The 15,999-nt window shown below is 37.3% G+C and overlaps 1 protein-coding gene across 1 annotated transcript in view; it reads left to right on the top strand.

Moving 5' to 3' along the window:
• The window catches only part of UNC79 (unc-79 homolog, NALCN channel complex subunit), a 345,437-nt gene that overhangs the window by 186,564 nt on the left and 142,874 nt on the right, over window positions 1–15,999 (top strand). The window contains exons 23-26 of the mRNA XM_069086022.1: window positions 4,471–4,628; window positions 7,702–7,883; window positions 14,262–14,463; window positions 15,154–15,333. Of these exons, the coding sequence (XP_068942123.1) occupies window positions 4,471–4,628; window positions 7,702–7,883; window positions 14,262–14,463; window positions 15,154–15,333 (722 nt within the window). The remainder of the gene's footprint in view (window positions 1–4,470; window positions 4,629–7,701; window positions 7,884–14,261; window positions 14,464–15,153; window positions 15,334–15,999) is intronic.

Here is a 15,999-nt window from a genome sequence, read left to right as displayed (position 1 = left end):
GAGGGTGTCCTAAAAGACACAGTACAAAGAAGGGCAGGGAAACAGGAAAGTACTTTGTGTATTAGTTTTTTGTTTAATTTTGTTTTGATGGGGCAGCTTGGTGGTACAGTGGATAGAGTGCTGGACCTATACTCAGGAAGATCTGAATTCAAATCCAGCAGCAGACACTGGGTCTATGTGACCCTGGGCAAGTTACTCTAACCCTGTTTTCTTCAGTTTCCTCATCTGTAAAACCAACTGGAAAAGAAAATCGCGAACCATTCCAGTATTTTTACCAAGAAAACCCTAGATGGGGTCACAAAGAGTCAGACATGACTGTGCAACAACAATTTTTTTCACTATCAAGACACTTTGATGATGTTAATAATAATAATCCTCAGTTTGTGAGCACTTTTCTTTCTAAGGCTCAAAATAGTTGTCACCATCTCCCTGTGATATAAGGCAGAAGTCGTATTATATCCAATGGACAAATAAAAATGAGGTTAGGAAAAAAATCAAATAGCTACTATGAAAAATATTGGTAGACAACATCAATGTACTTTTTTTTGCCAGAGAATACAACCAGAGAATTCTTTGTCAACAAATAAAGAAGAGTTAGTTATTCATTCTGTTCTGAAGTATTGTTGAGCACTCCATTTGGCCAAAAAAAGATCACTGGAAAAGTGTCTTTATAGAAAAACCTCATATAACAACAACAACAACAACTACCATTTATATAGTACTTTATGCTTTGTAAGCACTTCATGTTTGTTATTTAATTTGATCCTCACAATAACTCTTTGAGGTAGATACTATTATTATTCCTATTTTACAGATGAAGAAACTGAGTCTGAGAGAGATTGAGTGATTTGCCCATGGTCACACAGCTAGTAAGAGTCTGAGGTTGAATTTGAATTCAGTATTTCCTGAATCCTAATTCAACATTCTATCCACTGCACCATCTTGCTCCTTTATGCATAGCACTTTGGTTTAGGTGCTATAGAAGTTAGAATATGAGATGGATAGTAATGGATCACATTTACAAGCTTAAAAAGTGCTTTTCTTAGAAAAGCTCTGTGAAGTATTACAAGTATTAATGTCCTTATTTCAGAGATGAAAAAACTGATTCTCAGAGATTAAGTGCCTTGCTTAGAATTACAGAGCTAGTAAGTATCTTAACCAGGACTGGAATCTAGGTCCCCCAATCTGAAATCCATTGTTCTTTTCCCTAGATCACATTTCTGCTGTCCAAAACTTCACAGTCCAGTAGAAAAGATAAGTTCATAACATAATTATAATGCATTGTAGTATAAGTGGCATAAAAGAGATAAGAGTAAATTGTCCTAGAAGATCAAGTAAATGACAAGCGTTTACTGAACTCTTACTAAATGCCAGGTGTGGTGTTAAGCTCTGACTATTCAAAAAAGGTCGAAACTACAAAAACAGTTCCTGCCCTCCTCCCTGAAGGAGCTTATATATTAATGGAGGAAACAGCATGCAAATAAATAGGTATCTATGAAATATATAAAGGGAAGGTAACTTTTGAGGGGAAGACTCAGGTGTATGATTATAGGAAACAAAAAGCACAAGTGGTTGTATAGCCTTTAGTTAAAGAGCTCTACTGAATTTACAGCTTCTAACTTCCCAAGATAGTCCAATTTTTGGATAGTTTTTATTGTGATGTGAATAGGGAAGGGGTGGTATAACAGGGTAGTGTGAATCTTAGAAAAGCAGAGTTTATTTAGTTATTGTGACTGAACAATGACTTGGAAGTGGCATTGAGGAGTAACGAATATGCCTTCTGGTCCTATGAGTTGGGTCAATGGAAGGAGCAGTTTAGGTGTCAGGAGGCACAAAGTGATATTTCAGTTAAGGTGGGTCAGTAGAAGTACTGGTGTAAAAAGTGCATGCAGGAATGATGCAGGGGAGTTTATTCAAAAAAGAACAGAAATTCCAACTAGCAGAAGAGTTGGTCTGTATAGGAATGAGAACTCACTAAGAACAGAAGAAGTGAGGAATGCTAAGAAGGTAGAATTTGGTCATCAGACAAGCATGGTGGACTAATAGTTCAGCATTACAACTGGAACATTAGTATGGAGGAGAGGTCAAGCATGTGCACTGGCTTTAGGACTGGAAGGCTTGAGTTCAGGTTCCTGTTAAGACACAAACTAGACCTGTCACCTTCTGCAAGATATTTAACCTTCTGAGTCAGTTTCCTCTTTTATAAAATGGGAATAAAATACTTGTACTGCTGACTTTATGGGGGTTTGTGTTATTTTTAGAGCATTATATACATATTATTATTATAATGTTGGAATGGTAGTGGCTGCCTTCATAAATTATTAACCCAGTTTTCTATTATACAGTGTTGTTGCCTTCATTAAATTAATTCAGAAAACATTTATTAAATGTCTCCAATGGGTGCTGGACTTGGAGTCAGAGGAGCTAGATTTGAACCCAGTTCTGCCACTTACTACCTTGGGTGAATTACTTCATCTCTCTGAATTCCTACTTTTTCTGCTGTAAAATTAGGGAATTGGCATGACCTCTAAGTTCACTTCCAACTCTTAATCTATGATCTTATATGTATTACATTGTACTAGTTGCTGAAGTAGAGAAATAAATAAAACACAGACCTTCTCAGAGAGTTTACAGTTTAATGGAAGTTGTAAAATATGCACAGATAAATATATTACAAATTAGAATGTTATAACTATATAAGAAAAATACAGAGTACTATGTGTTTAGGTGAAGGATTCCTTTCATGTAAGGGTTGTAGACTTAGTTGACTGATAAACTCCCTTCCAAACTTCACATCCTGTGAAGCTATTAAAAGAGTAATAGGATCTGATGCTTACAGGGAGTTAGGGAAGGCTTCATGGGGCAGGTAGCATTTGAATCACAGGATCTAAGAGCTGCAAAGAGCTTTTTTTTGGAGGGCAATTGGGGTTAAGTGACTTGCCCGAAGTCACATCACTGGTAAGTGTGTCAAGTGTCTGAGGTCGTATTTGAACTCAGGTCCTCCTGACTCCAGCCACCTAGCCACTCCTGGAAAGAGCTTTTGAGGCCATATCTTTCATGAGATCATAGAATCCAAATCCAGCCAAAACCAGCACTTTGCATTGGGATTATTCTGAACCAGTGAACAAGTTTGTGTACTCTATAGCTAACTAAAGAGTTCTTCCATGTAGTTAATTTTCTGAGCAGAAAACAGTCCATAGTCACTATTGTTTATAGAGATTTCAAGACTATGGATTGCTTTATTTCCATAGGGACAAAGACTCAAGACTGTGTTTCTCAGTGACAAATATTGTGAGGGGAATTTTCTTTACTGATGCAAACACACATTGAGTCTATTAAGACTGTACCTATTTTTACTCCAAATTTACATTAACTTCATGAATATAACCAAGAATGTTCTCTACAACATCTTCAACAAATTCACTTTTCATCACTGGAACTGGACCTTAAAAGATGGGTCGACAGGTGGAGACTAAGTGAAAGCATTCCAGGTATAGGAAATAACATACACAAACATCTGAATGTAAAAAAAAACTTGGGATGTTTTATAGGTTGCATATGATTTAGAACTAGGTAGAACCTTTAAACCAGTCCCCTCACTTAAGAGATGAGGAATTTAAGCTAGAATTTGATCTTAGCTCTTCTGATTCTAAATCTAGTGCTCTGTCCACTGTTGTAAATGGGGGTAGTAGTAAAATTTTACTAGAGTATAAAATATGAAATGGGAATGCGAAATTTGACTAGAATGAAGATTAATGTGGAGAGGGAAGAGAGTGGAGACTAGGTCATTGCTATATTTTCTACATTGTACTTCTGTTTAAAACAAAGAGCTACAGTGAATAATGGGAGGGACCTGTAAGGCAAGAGAAGGTTTCACAGAGGAAATCGCATTTCAGCTGGTCTTTGAGGGATGGGTAGGAAGTTAGCAGGTGGAATATTGGAGCAGAGCATTCTGGGTAGCAGGAGAAAACATGAGCAAAGTTAGGAAAGTAGGAAGACTAAGGGTGTGTTTGGGGAAGAGTGAAGTGTCCAGGTTGACTAGAACATGGTGGTCATAAAGAGATAAGTAGAAGAAAAGTTTAACTTAAAAAAATCCATACCAAGCACAAGCCACATCTATTATTAATGGTAGTTTTTTGAAGTTCGGTATTCATTCATTCACTTAACAAATATTTTCCAAGCACCTACTATGTATAAGGTCCTTTGCTCAGCACAGGGGGGAGATAAAAAGAACCTTTCCTCAAGAAACTCGCAATCTAATTGTGGAATTGGGAGGAAAATATGAATGATTATGATACAAGAAAGGAAAGTATAAAGGGGAAGTACATACAAAATGTTACCTCACAAGGTTGTTGTGTGGATCCAATGAGATAACATACATGAATTGCTTTGTAACCTTAAAACATTATATTCATGTTAGCTACGAGAAAATTTTTGGTCACCAGAGTATATTTTTCTTTGGTCTCCTAGCCTATGGAGAGTCATCAAGTCTGAATTCTCCCAGCTGTCTTCACTAGCAGTTCCTCTCCTTCTTCATGCTTTGTCGCTTCCTCATGGTGCTGATATCTTCTGGACAATCATAAATGGCAACTTCAATAGCAAAGACTGGAAAATGAGGTTTGAAGCAGGTACTTTTCTACTAACTTGAGGTTTATCCTGGGGGCAGAGGATGTCAAAAGGAACAAGTGAGTTAGCTGCTGCATCTACTTCAAGCAGAGAGACACGTTATTAGAATCGAATCATTATATTTATTATTGGTCCTCTTCTCCCTCATTTTCAAAGAACCTTCATCTGTTTACTGATTTATCTGGTTACTCCACTGACTGATAGCAGGTGGAACCTCCATGTTCTCTCTTCATTATTCCATTGTGAAGCACCTAGTGCCAGGTTTTCTGTCACCATCAATTTAGTTTGATTCAATTCAATTCATTGTAATTCATCAGATATTTATCAAACATCTATGTGTGGGACTCTTTCTAGATATTCTCAATAGAAATATGGAAGATGAGAGTCTCTGCCATCAAGGAGCGTATTACAGGGAATATAAACAATAAACCATCTTATAGGGAAAACTAAGGCTGGCACAAGACATAGTGCAGAATTAATTATGATACAAGATAAATGTGATAATGGCAAAAAGAGAGGTGTAAATAAAGGGACTTTACATATATTTTCCTGTTTGATCCTTATAGCTCACACCTGTTTTCCAGAAGAGGAAACCAAGAATTATGGAGATAGAGTGGGCCAAGGTCATAGAGATAGTAAATAGGAGGATCAGGTGTTAAACCCATGTCTTCTGACTTCGGGTTCAGTAGGTCCTTATCAATATTTCATATAATGATCAAAACCATGGTAAAATATTTTTTAGAACTGTTCAAGGCACTATGGTTTATGTAGATTAATAAGAGGGAAATCCATTTTCTAAAGAAGCTTATTTTCAATATCATGTGATATAGTTATGAGACACTTTTGTCTGTATTAACTCATTTGATTCTCACCGTCAATATACTGAGTAAATTTAAGTGTGAGAAATTTAAATAAGAATAAAATAATTGAGTATTAGTAAATTAAAATAGTAGAAGATACAAAATGGTACCAAATAAATTGTGCAGACAGAAATTGCTATGGGAGTTCAGAAAAAGGAGAGAGGATTGGAGTTGATATAATCAGGAAAGGTTTCCCAGTAGAAGCAGGAGTTCAATTTGTTCTTGAAAGATGGGTTGGATTTAAGGGGACCCATAGGAAGGAGGGAGGGCATTCCTTGAAGGGAGATAAATTTGAGAAGAATCATATTCAAATTTTATAGGGGATCAAGTGAGATATATGGAAAAGTGTTCTGTAACCATAAAGTAGACTGGGAATGTGGGCTGTTAGTAACAGTGTAACAGCCCACATTTCTCTAGCTCTTTAAGGTTTGCAAAGAACTATCTTCCGGAAACCTTAAAAGATTAGGAGTATTATTAGTTCCATTCTGCATTGAGGAAACTAAATTCCATACATCTACATAGTCTCGATAGAATCAATTAGCCAATCAACAAGCATTTATTATTATTTAATGTATGCCAGGTACTGAGGCTACAATGACCAAAACATTACTTTCAGTATCCAAGGAACTTATATTCTACTGTGTGGAGAAAACATGCAAACATACAAATAAATATAGAATATATACAAAATAAACACAGTGTAATTTTGGTAGGAGGAGATATGAACCATTCAGGGAATGAGGAAAATTATTGTTCTAGGTGGTGACTTTTGAACTGAGACTTAAAGGAAGCTGGGATTTCCATGGGTGGAAGGGAAGAGGGATCATTCCAGAGAGGGGGCAGGCTGTGAAAAGGCATAGACCCTTGAAAGTGAATTATTGTATATGAGGGACAGTAGGAGGCCAGTTTGGCTGGAATGTAGAGTGCAGGAAGATGCAACACACAGTAAGGCTGGAAAAGTATGCTGACCTGCCAACTGTCCCATGCTAAACTTTGTTGTTCAGTGGAAACATGGGCTCAGAATTTGCTCTGAAACAAATTTACTCATATATTCCCACATGTCTTAGATAGATTCCTGTGTTCCTCTCCTTGTCCCATTTCAGAGCGTTCCAGCTTCTGTTCCAGTTCAAAGCCTGAGACAACTGCCACCTCCTCCATTGAGCATCCTGGACCCTTTTCCCTTCATCTGGCCTTTGTCTTCCACACACCCCATAGGGGAAGGGCTCGTTTCCTCCTCTAACTTCTTGAGACCCTTGCTTTTTACCTCCCTCTCCTTTGTGTTCTAGTTATTTTGAATTGGCCTTTCCCCAGTCTCCAGAGCCTGTGAGATTGGGAGTGGTTTGCAGGGGGCCTTTTGTATAACAAGCAACCAAATAATTAGTGTGGAATTTGTTGTTGAATTCTTAGATTTATTTTATTTATTTTTTCCCCCGGATGTAGTAGTTTGGGGTGTGATGCTAGGAAGATATTTTGAAAATCTAGAAGCCAAGAAGACAACAACAAAAAAAGGGCAGAAGTGGCTGCCTTTAAACACATCTCATCTAATTCAGTTCAATTTAATAAATTGAGATATACTGCTCAGTATTGTGCTTGGTGCTTGAGGAGAAACATTTTGTTAAGGCATGTTCTCTGCTCTCATGGAGCTTATAGTTTAATGGGGAGTTTGACACATACACAGATAACTATAAAACAATTGTTTAGCTAACCATAATTCACATTTATGTGTCACTTAAAGGTTTACAAAGTGCTTTCCTTACATCTACTCTTTGAGGTAGCTAGAATACGCATAATATCCATTTCACAACTAGTAAATATAAGATCAAGGCAGAATTCAAACCTATTTTTCTTAACTCTAAGGTTAGTGACCTTTCCACTATGTCACAGTTATCAGAGAAGTGTTATGTGAGGCCTGAGGGGGAAAGGATAATTATTGAAAAAAAAAGTTGAATGCTTCACGAATCTGGATCACATAAGTTAAGCTGAAGAACAAAATTGTAACAACAAACCAGAGATCTTTGGAAATAAAGAGATTGATCTATAATCTCTTATTCCACAATTGAATTAGAAAAGTAGAAAAAGACAAAAACAATTTCTTTTGATGTTTAAAGCCAGTGTTTGGGGGTTGCTTTGGGTAATATCTGGTCTCTGTGTGCAGTTCTCATCCTATGTGAATCAATGCCAACATTCTCTTTGTCCTGTTCCCCTTACATTGCAGTGGAGAAAGTGGCAGTCCTGTGCCGGTTTCTGGACATTCATTCAGTGACTAAAAACCATCTGCTGAAGTACTCTTTGGCGCATGCCTTCTGCTGCTTTCTGACAGCTGTAGAGGATGTCAACCCTGCGGTGGCTACAAGAGCAGGGCTCTTGCTTGATACGATAAAGAGGCCAGCTTTACAGGTACCTTAATCGGCACATGGATTCTCCACTTTTGATCATGTGGGACAGATTTTCACAGAATCAGAGAATTTCAGAGTTGGACAAGACCTCAGAGATCTTCAAATATTACCTATACTGAACAAGAATATCTTCTCCAACATTGCTGATGAATAGTCTTCAAGGCTTTGCTTCACTGTCTCCTGTGGAATGACAAATTAACTAACAAGACAGTCTATTCCATTTTCAGATAGCTTTAATTGTTTGGAATTTTTCTTTTCTTCCTTGGACTCTATGTTTACCTCTCTCCAACTATCACCAATTTCCTTGAATTCTGTTCTCTGAAGCCAAGTAAGACAAATCTAATCCCTTTTCCACATCACAGCCTTTGAAATACTTGAAGACTGCTGGCATGTGTTCCTAGGTCTTTTCTTCTCTAGGCTTAACATTGTCAGTTCCTTCAGTCTATTCTCATATGTCATATTCTCCAGGCCTTTCATCCTAGATACCCATCTCTGGATGTTTCTAGCTTATCAATTTTCCTTCTATAATTTGACACACAGAACTGAACATCATATTCCTGATCTGATCTAATCAGGGCAGGATTTTGGAAACTACCTTTCTTGATGTAGTCCAAGATCACATTAGCTTTCCTAGCTAACATGTCATACTGTTCACTAATATTGAGCATGTGATCCACAAAAATACCAGATCTTTTTCAGATAAATGGATATGTGGCCATGCTTTCTCTACTGTACTGTTTGCAGCTAGTAAAGTTTGCATCGGTAAAGAATTCATATTTATCTATCCCTATGACATTTCATCTTAGAGTTGGCCCATTGTTTTTTGTATAAGAGCTGTTTGGATATAGATTCTATCATTAAACCTATTAGGTATCCTTTCATCCTAGGTATGTTTTCTGTGAGGTCACTCAATCTGTTTCTGTGTTGATTACCCCTCTTATTAGATAGTAAGTGCTAAGGAAATGCTCACTAATTTTACTTAGCAAAACAACTCACATTCACAGTTCACAGTTAAATAGTACTTTAAGGTTTATAAAACTTTTTCCTCATATGAGAGAAATAAAATTTTTTTTTGAAAAATAATAACATATTCCACAGTTAAAAAGGCATAATGTTAGAACTGCAAGTGATCTTAGAGAGGATCTGGTCCAGTCCCTTCATTTTAGAAGGTATAATCAAGGCTTGAAATAGATGATGACTTGGATATTGTCAATATGCAAGCTAGCTAGATCTAGCAGAGTCAGGACTAGGACCTAGGTTGCTGGATTCCTTGTCCTGTGTGTTTTTTCCACTATACTTATCACTAGATGATTTTCAAAAGTAGGAAAATCATGGAGTCTGCAAATGATAGGCTAGTAAGTGTGACCTCAGGGTCTAGAAAATTCACCAGGGTAGTTTACAAAGATCACTAAGATGGCTTCTTTTAGAAACAGTTATCCTGATAAAAATAACTGAGGTTATTTCCTTTTCTTGATAACATTACAGTAGTGATTGTTCAGGGGAGATCTATAGGTATAGTTTACCTAGATGTTTGAGAAGTATTTGCTAAAGTCTGTCTTTGTGTACAAAATGGAGAAATGTGGACTAGACAATAGAATGGTTGAATGACCCCTGAAACTGGTTGAATGACCAGAGACCCAAAGTAAACAGTAACAAGTCAATATCAGTTTGGCAGGAGTTCTCTAATGAAGTCTTCCAAGGATTTGTGCTTGGTGCTGTGCTACTATTCACCTTGAAAAAATTTAGCGATTTAGATGATGTTATGCTTATCAATTTATCAGACAAGATGAAACTATGAAGAATAGGTAACAAGGTAAATGAAAGCACCAGGATATATAAAGATCTAGAGAAGTTAGAATGATGGTTCAAAGAAAACTAGATGATATTTAATAGGAATAAATGTAAAGTTCTATGCTTAGGTTAAAAATCACTATCATAATTATAAAATGCAGGAGGATTTATAGATATGAAATTCATATGAAAAAATATTGAGGTCTTCTCATGGTGTACAAGCTCAATATGTCAGCAGTGCTCTCTGGCAGCTCACAAAGCTATCTAAATGTTAGGCTATGTTGGAGACACTTAGTGGTCAGAACATAGGATGTAATAACCCCAATCTTCTGGGCCCTGGAAAGATCCCACGTGGAGTTTTTTGTTCAGTTCTGGTGCCACATTATTGTGTTGATGTTGATAATCTACAAATTGTTAAGAGGGGGTTGACTGGGATGTTGAAGGAACTGGAGACCATGCAGAATGAGGGCTGTTTTATACTGAAGAAGAGAAGACTTAGAGAGATATGGTAGCTTATTTTCAAGTATTCAGAGAATTGTAATGTGGAAGAGAATTTGGCTTCTTTTGCTTTGCCTTGGAGAGCAGAACTGAGAGCAATGGGTAAAAATTAGAGAGACAGACAAGCTCCATTTAGGAGGTGATGTGAACTAGTAGGCAGGTCAAATATAGCCTCAGACATTTGACTAGCTATTTTACCCTGGACAAATCTTACCCTGAGCAAGACTGTTATTTTATCTCTAAAATGGGGATGATAACAGAGCCTACCTCATGCAGTTGTGATTATCAGAGGAGGTAGCATATGTAAAGTGCTTTGCAAGCTTTAAAGTGACATGTGAAAGTGAACTATTATATATGGGGATTTTTTTCTAGTAATTAGAGCTGCCTGAAGATGGTATAATCTGCCTTGTAAAATAGTATACTCCTGGGGCAGCTAGGTGGCACAGTGAATAGAGCACCGGTCCTGGAATCAGGAGAATCTGAGTTCAAATCTGGTGCTTAAGACTTAACACAAAACACAAGACTTAACACACTTAACACAAAAACTAGCTGTATGATCTTGGGCAAGTCACTTAACCCCAAATTGCCCTCCAAAAAAAAAGCAAAAAAAATAGTATACTCCTTCATTAGAAATTTTTGTCCTTGTTGGGTCTTTGTGGCCCACCAACCACATGTATCCCACAACATTCCTGACTGTGACCCCTAACCAGATTAAAATATAATTGGGAAATATTTAGAAAAATAAATAAAAATACAATAAAATATTGATAATGTCACTATGTAGTTTTCTAAGTCAATAGGGATCCTTATGTATGATTTAATGGTCCCATTTGTCTTTGAATTAGTCACACTATTTCTGAATTGGATAGATTGGAATTCATGACTTCTGAGGTTCCACCTAATTCTGTGTTTCTGGTTCAACAACTTAGGGTACCTAAATGTAGTGAAAGAAGAGTGCTGAACTTGGAATTAGAACTATCTGAGATTGAATATTTCTTCTGACACTTGCTAGATGTGTGATTCTGGGCAAGTCATTTAACCTCTTAGCTGTAAACACACACACACACACACACACACACAAACACACAAACACCCATACCATTGATAAGACCAGAACCAGAACCCTGGATTCATGAGTTTAAAGTAGAAATTGTAAATCATGAAATATTAGACTATCAATCCTCCTGCATTTTATAATTATAATAGTGATTTTTTTAGCCTAAGCATAGAACTTTACATTTATTCATATTAAGTATCATCTAATTATCTTTGAACCATCATTCTAGCTTCTAACCTGCCATACTAGAACTGGGAATGAATAAAATTGTACAAATAAGCTTTAGAACATAGTAATAATGATGCATATGGAAACTATGACAGAGAAAGGACCCCCCCTTTTTTTTCTTTAATGTGTGCACTTTTATTTGAACTGGTCTTAAGTCAGTATACAGGTAAAGCTCCTCCCCTCCCCCAAGTACTGGTACCAATCTCAAAACTCGCAGGGAGACTATAAAAGTCCTCATTCACATCTATGCTGGGGGCAGGGAAGGAATTTAGGGAGCCATTCCATATGGCTGACAATTAAAAAAAAAAGGAACAAGTATTAAGGTGGAAGATACAAAAAGTTTTTTTAAGGATTACATAATTTACACTTAAAGCCATACTAGTACCTCCCCCCTCCCCCTTCCCCTCGGGATCTGTTACATCGCTCCTTGACAGCCTTCACAGAGGCCTGTAACTGTCACAATGCATTAGACGGTATTTGGAATGACTATTTAAAAAAACAAAAAACAAAACCAAATGTACAATCAGAGTCCTGAAGACACCCTGGAGAACTTTGGTTCCCCCCCCCTTTATTTAGGGCTACATGGTATACTACCAGAAATACTGAATAATTTTGATGGGATTAAATTGTCTGGGTTGCCTGAAAGATCTGGTAAGAAGCACGAAGGATCTAATTTGCACTTATACATGGTGCTAGACCCCTTTAACCACGGGAAACATTCTATATTTGTAGGAGAAGATTGGGTACTCTTTGGTAAGGTCTGAATGTATCTTTGTAATAGAGACTGATGGTCTCTTCTTCTGAGCACAGTTGAAACATGTTAGCTTAAAGTATTGACATTGTGTTATTCCTCTTCTGTGTGTAATAGGGAAAAAATATCCATTTAAGTTCTCTAAAACATGGGTCTGAGATCATTCTCCCATTGGACCATATGGGACCAGGAAAATCCTACCTTGAAGGAGCAGGAGTGCTATAGGAGTTTGTTTACCTCTACAACCCCCAGAGGGTGTTATTTCATTTCATTGAATTTTAAAGGGCAAGTGGGCCAAATCTGCCAGATTGCTGGCTGACTTGAGAAATTTTGTAACCAGTCAAGTAGCCAAGGTTTCTAGGAATACATGATTGTTATTGCTCTTCTCTAAGCTCTGTCTTTGGTCCTTACCTGCAAATCTAACTACTACAAAACAACCCCCAAACAATTTTATTGTTCTCTATTCGATTCTGTACAGAAATAAGTAGATGAGCTTAGGTGACCTCTTAAATACTGGAGAAGCAGCTGCTTAAGGCCTCATCTAACCCCGATCGTATTTGCTTAATTTTTCAAGGAGGAAGAAACATTTTAAGTTCTTTTCTTAATGGAATTCAGATGATTTAAAATTAATTATACAGATGATCCAACAAAGGGAAATGAGTGGAGCATTGTTCCTTTGTGAGGTTATTGAAGCAGCTTTGGAATAGTGAAAAGGATACAGGATTTGGAATTAAGGGAACTGGGTTTAAATCCCATGTCTGGTGTTTACTAGCTGGGTGACTGTGAGCAAGTCACCTTTCTGAGCCTTGACTTCTTTATTTGTTGTGAGGGAAGCACTTTGTAATCATTATAGAACTATAGAAATGTGATATTATTATAATAATACTTATTATTATTACTTAAACCTCACTTTGGAAGCATATGGCTCCAATGATAGCTGGAGTAGGGGTCAGGAGGACCTGAACTCCAGTCCTGCCTCAGACACTTCCTGTGACCCTGGATAAGTCACTGAATATCTGTCTGCCTCGGTTTCTTCAGCGGCAAAGTGAGGATAATAACAGCACCTACTTCACAGAGTGGTTGTGAGGATCAAATGACATAACACATATACAGAGCTTTGTAGGCATTAAACGATATAGAAATGTGAGCTTTTATTAGTATTGTTGTTATGGTAAACTAAGGACTAGAAAATGAAATAGGCTTCATTGATTGGAAATTGATTGATCAATAAGTTTACTTATGGAGTAGGTTATAAAATTTATAGTAACTTATTTGTACTCAAATTTCTGTGATTCAGACATTGAATACACCATACCTAGGAACCAAGAAAACTCAATCATGCCTGTCTTGCACGAGTCTGGTCAAAATCTAGCACATATATATGTAATACAATTTGATGTAGGGATGTAATATTGATGGAGATAGCAACTCAGAAGCAAAATGGTCTCAGCTTGTAAAGCAACATCTATAGCATACACAGAATTCATATTTTATCAGAATCACAGCCAAAATTAGATTTGGACAAGGTTTTTACCTAAATTTTTCCTTATAAAATTTTGGAAAAGTCTTTCCAATTTGAAATATCATTTTCATAATCAGAAGATTAATGCCTCCTTTGGACTTGAGATGGTGCAGTTCAATAAGTACTGCACTTGAGAGTTGGGAGTTCTGGGTTCAAGGTCTGGCCTAGCCAGTGGCTCACTGTGACCTCAAGGACATCACCTTGCTTCCATGATCCCTGTTTGAGATGGCAGATTGTAAGATCCTCCTTAATTCTGTGATTCAAATGTAGTAGAAAGGGCATGAGATTTGGAGTCAGGGATCCTGGCTTTGAATCCTAGCTATGAGCTAGTAATCTTAGTTAAGTCACTTCTTTTCTCTGAACTTCACTGTCCCCTCTGTAAAATGGGATTAATAACACTACCAACACTTACTACATGAGGAGCAAATGAGATTTAGTACAAATAGTGTTTTGTAAATCTTAAAATATTGTTATGCCTGCATGTTACCCCAAAATATTCATATCTGTTATTTTTTCTTTTATTCTCCAACAGGGCCTATGTTTATGCCTTGACTTCCAGTTTGATACAGTTGTTAAGGATAGACCCACAATTCTTAGCAAGCTTTTACTCCTACATTTTCTAAAGCAAGATATACCTGCATTGAGCTGGGAGTTTTTTGTTAATAGATTTGAGACCCTTTCCCTGGAGGCTCAGCTGCATTTGGATTGCAACAAAGAGTTTCCTTTTCCAACAAGTAAGTATAGCAGAAAAATAAAATCTTAAGGGGGAGCTGCAGTTCATATCCTTGAACAGGTCAGGATGAGCAGAGATACTCTTGCATGTAGTTTCACCTCTTCTTATGGAGGGAATTTAAGTTTTTCTTGTCTTCCTAAGGTCTAATGATACCCTAGTGCCCTATTTTAAAAATGGTCTTAACTCATTGCTGGTACTCTTGTCCTCTCCTCTAGGGCCCCAAATAATTTCATTTTGTGTCTTCATCCTTTGTATTGTTTATTCATTGTGCTTAGATTCAAATTTTGATCTTTTAGTTAATGAGTTGTGCATGGGCAAATTTATAAGATGTGCCCTCATCCCATTAACCCATTGTTACATGTTTACAGATCATTTATCTGCATGATATACATTAATAATCTGATGCACATTTGGGGGCACCCACCTCTGTGTTTATATATACATTTATACTTCTATTTGGCATACTGAATTAAAAAAATTAGATCTTGGTCTTACAACCTAAAGGTAAAAATTGTAGACCAGATATGAATTTCCCCCACCCCTGACTCATCTTAGAAGTGTGCATCCCACATGATGCATGAGAAAGATTTTTTCAAGTAATCACAACACATATACATTTACCTTATGTGAAGATTTTGTACAGTGGCACAGACTGAGGAAAATGACAACTTCTTTAATTCTATTTGCAAAGCGATCACTGCTGTAAGGACCAATGTTGCTAACCTCAGTGATGCAGCATTGTGGAAGATCAAGAGGGCTCGTTTTGCAAGGAATCGCCAGAAAAGTGTGCGTTCCCTGAGAGACAGCGTGAAAGGGCCTGTGGAGTCAAAGAGGGCACTATCCCTTCCTGAAACTCTAACCTCCAAAATTCGTTGAGTATCTTCTCGCATCCTATTGATAAAGCCCGTGTAATGTCTTTTCTGAGGCTTACTTGTTGTGTTTTTAACGTTCACAGAGAGTGAGTTGCTTCTTTGGTCAACTGAGCTGTTTTTTTTTTTTTTTTGTTTGTTTGTTTGTTTGTTTTTTTTAGCAGGCTTGGCTTTCAGGTTCCCTAAAAGATCAACCCTAATGTGCAGAAGTTATTCTAACCAGTTCTGGGCTGCCCTGGTTATTTCACTGTGACAAAATGCTGACAGAAGCATTTGGGGTGTGTGTGTGGAGGTAGAGTTCTTAAACAAAGAAGGCCATGGTCTTTTCTGGCCATTGTTACCCCAGAGAGAATTGTTAGACTGGAATTCCAGGCTTTGAGTTTTCTGTTTCCAGTACAGTAAATATGAGAACTACTTAATTGATGATCAGTACGTCTGCTAAACCTGCCATGCCAGAACTGGGAATGAATAAAATGTTACAAATGAGCTTTAGAACATGTTTTTTCCCCTTGCCCCCTAATAGAAGCATCTGAACAAGCCCCCAAATCACACTCATCATCATAATTGTTCCTCTGAAGGGAAAATCAGGCTACAGGAAAGTTGAAGTCCTACTTCTCTCTCTCTCTCTCTCTCTCTCTCTCTCTCTCTCTCTCTCTCTCTCTCTCTCT

Source organism: Petaurus breviceps, unplaced genomic scaffold (assembly GCF_028583685.1).
Source record: "Petaurus breviceps papuanus isolate PSGF00001 unplaced genomic scaffold, PetGlider_PUasm1.0 177, whole genome shotgun sequence".
NCBI classification, from domain to species: domain Eukaryota; kingdom Metazoa; phylum Chordata; class Mammalia; order Diprotodontia; family Petauridae; genus Petaurus; species Petaurus breviceps.
Note: the sequence above shows the minus strand (reverse complement) of the source record. Positions and strands in the feature narration are given on the sequence as shown.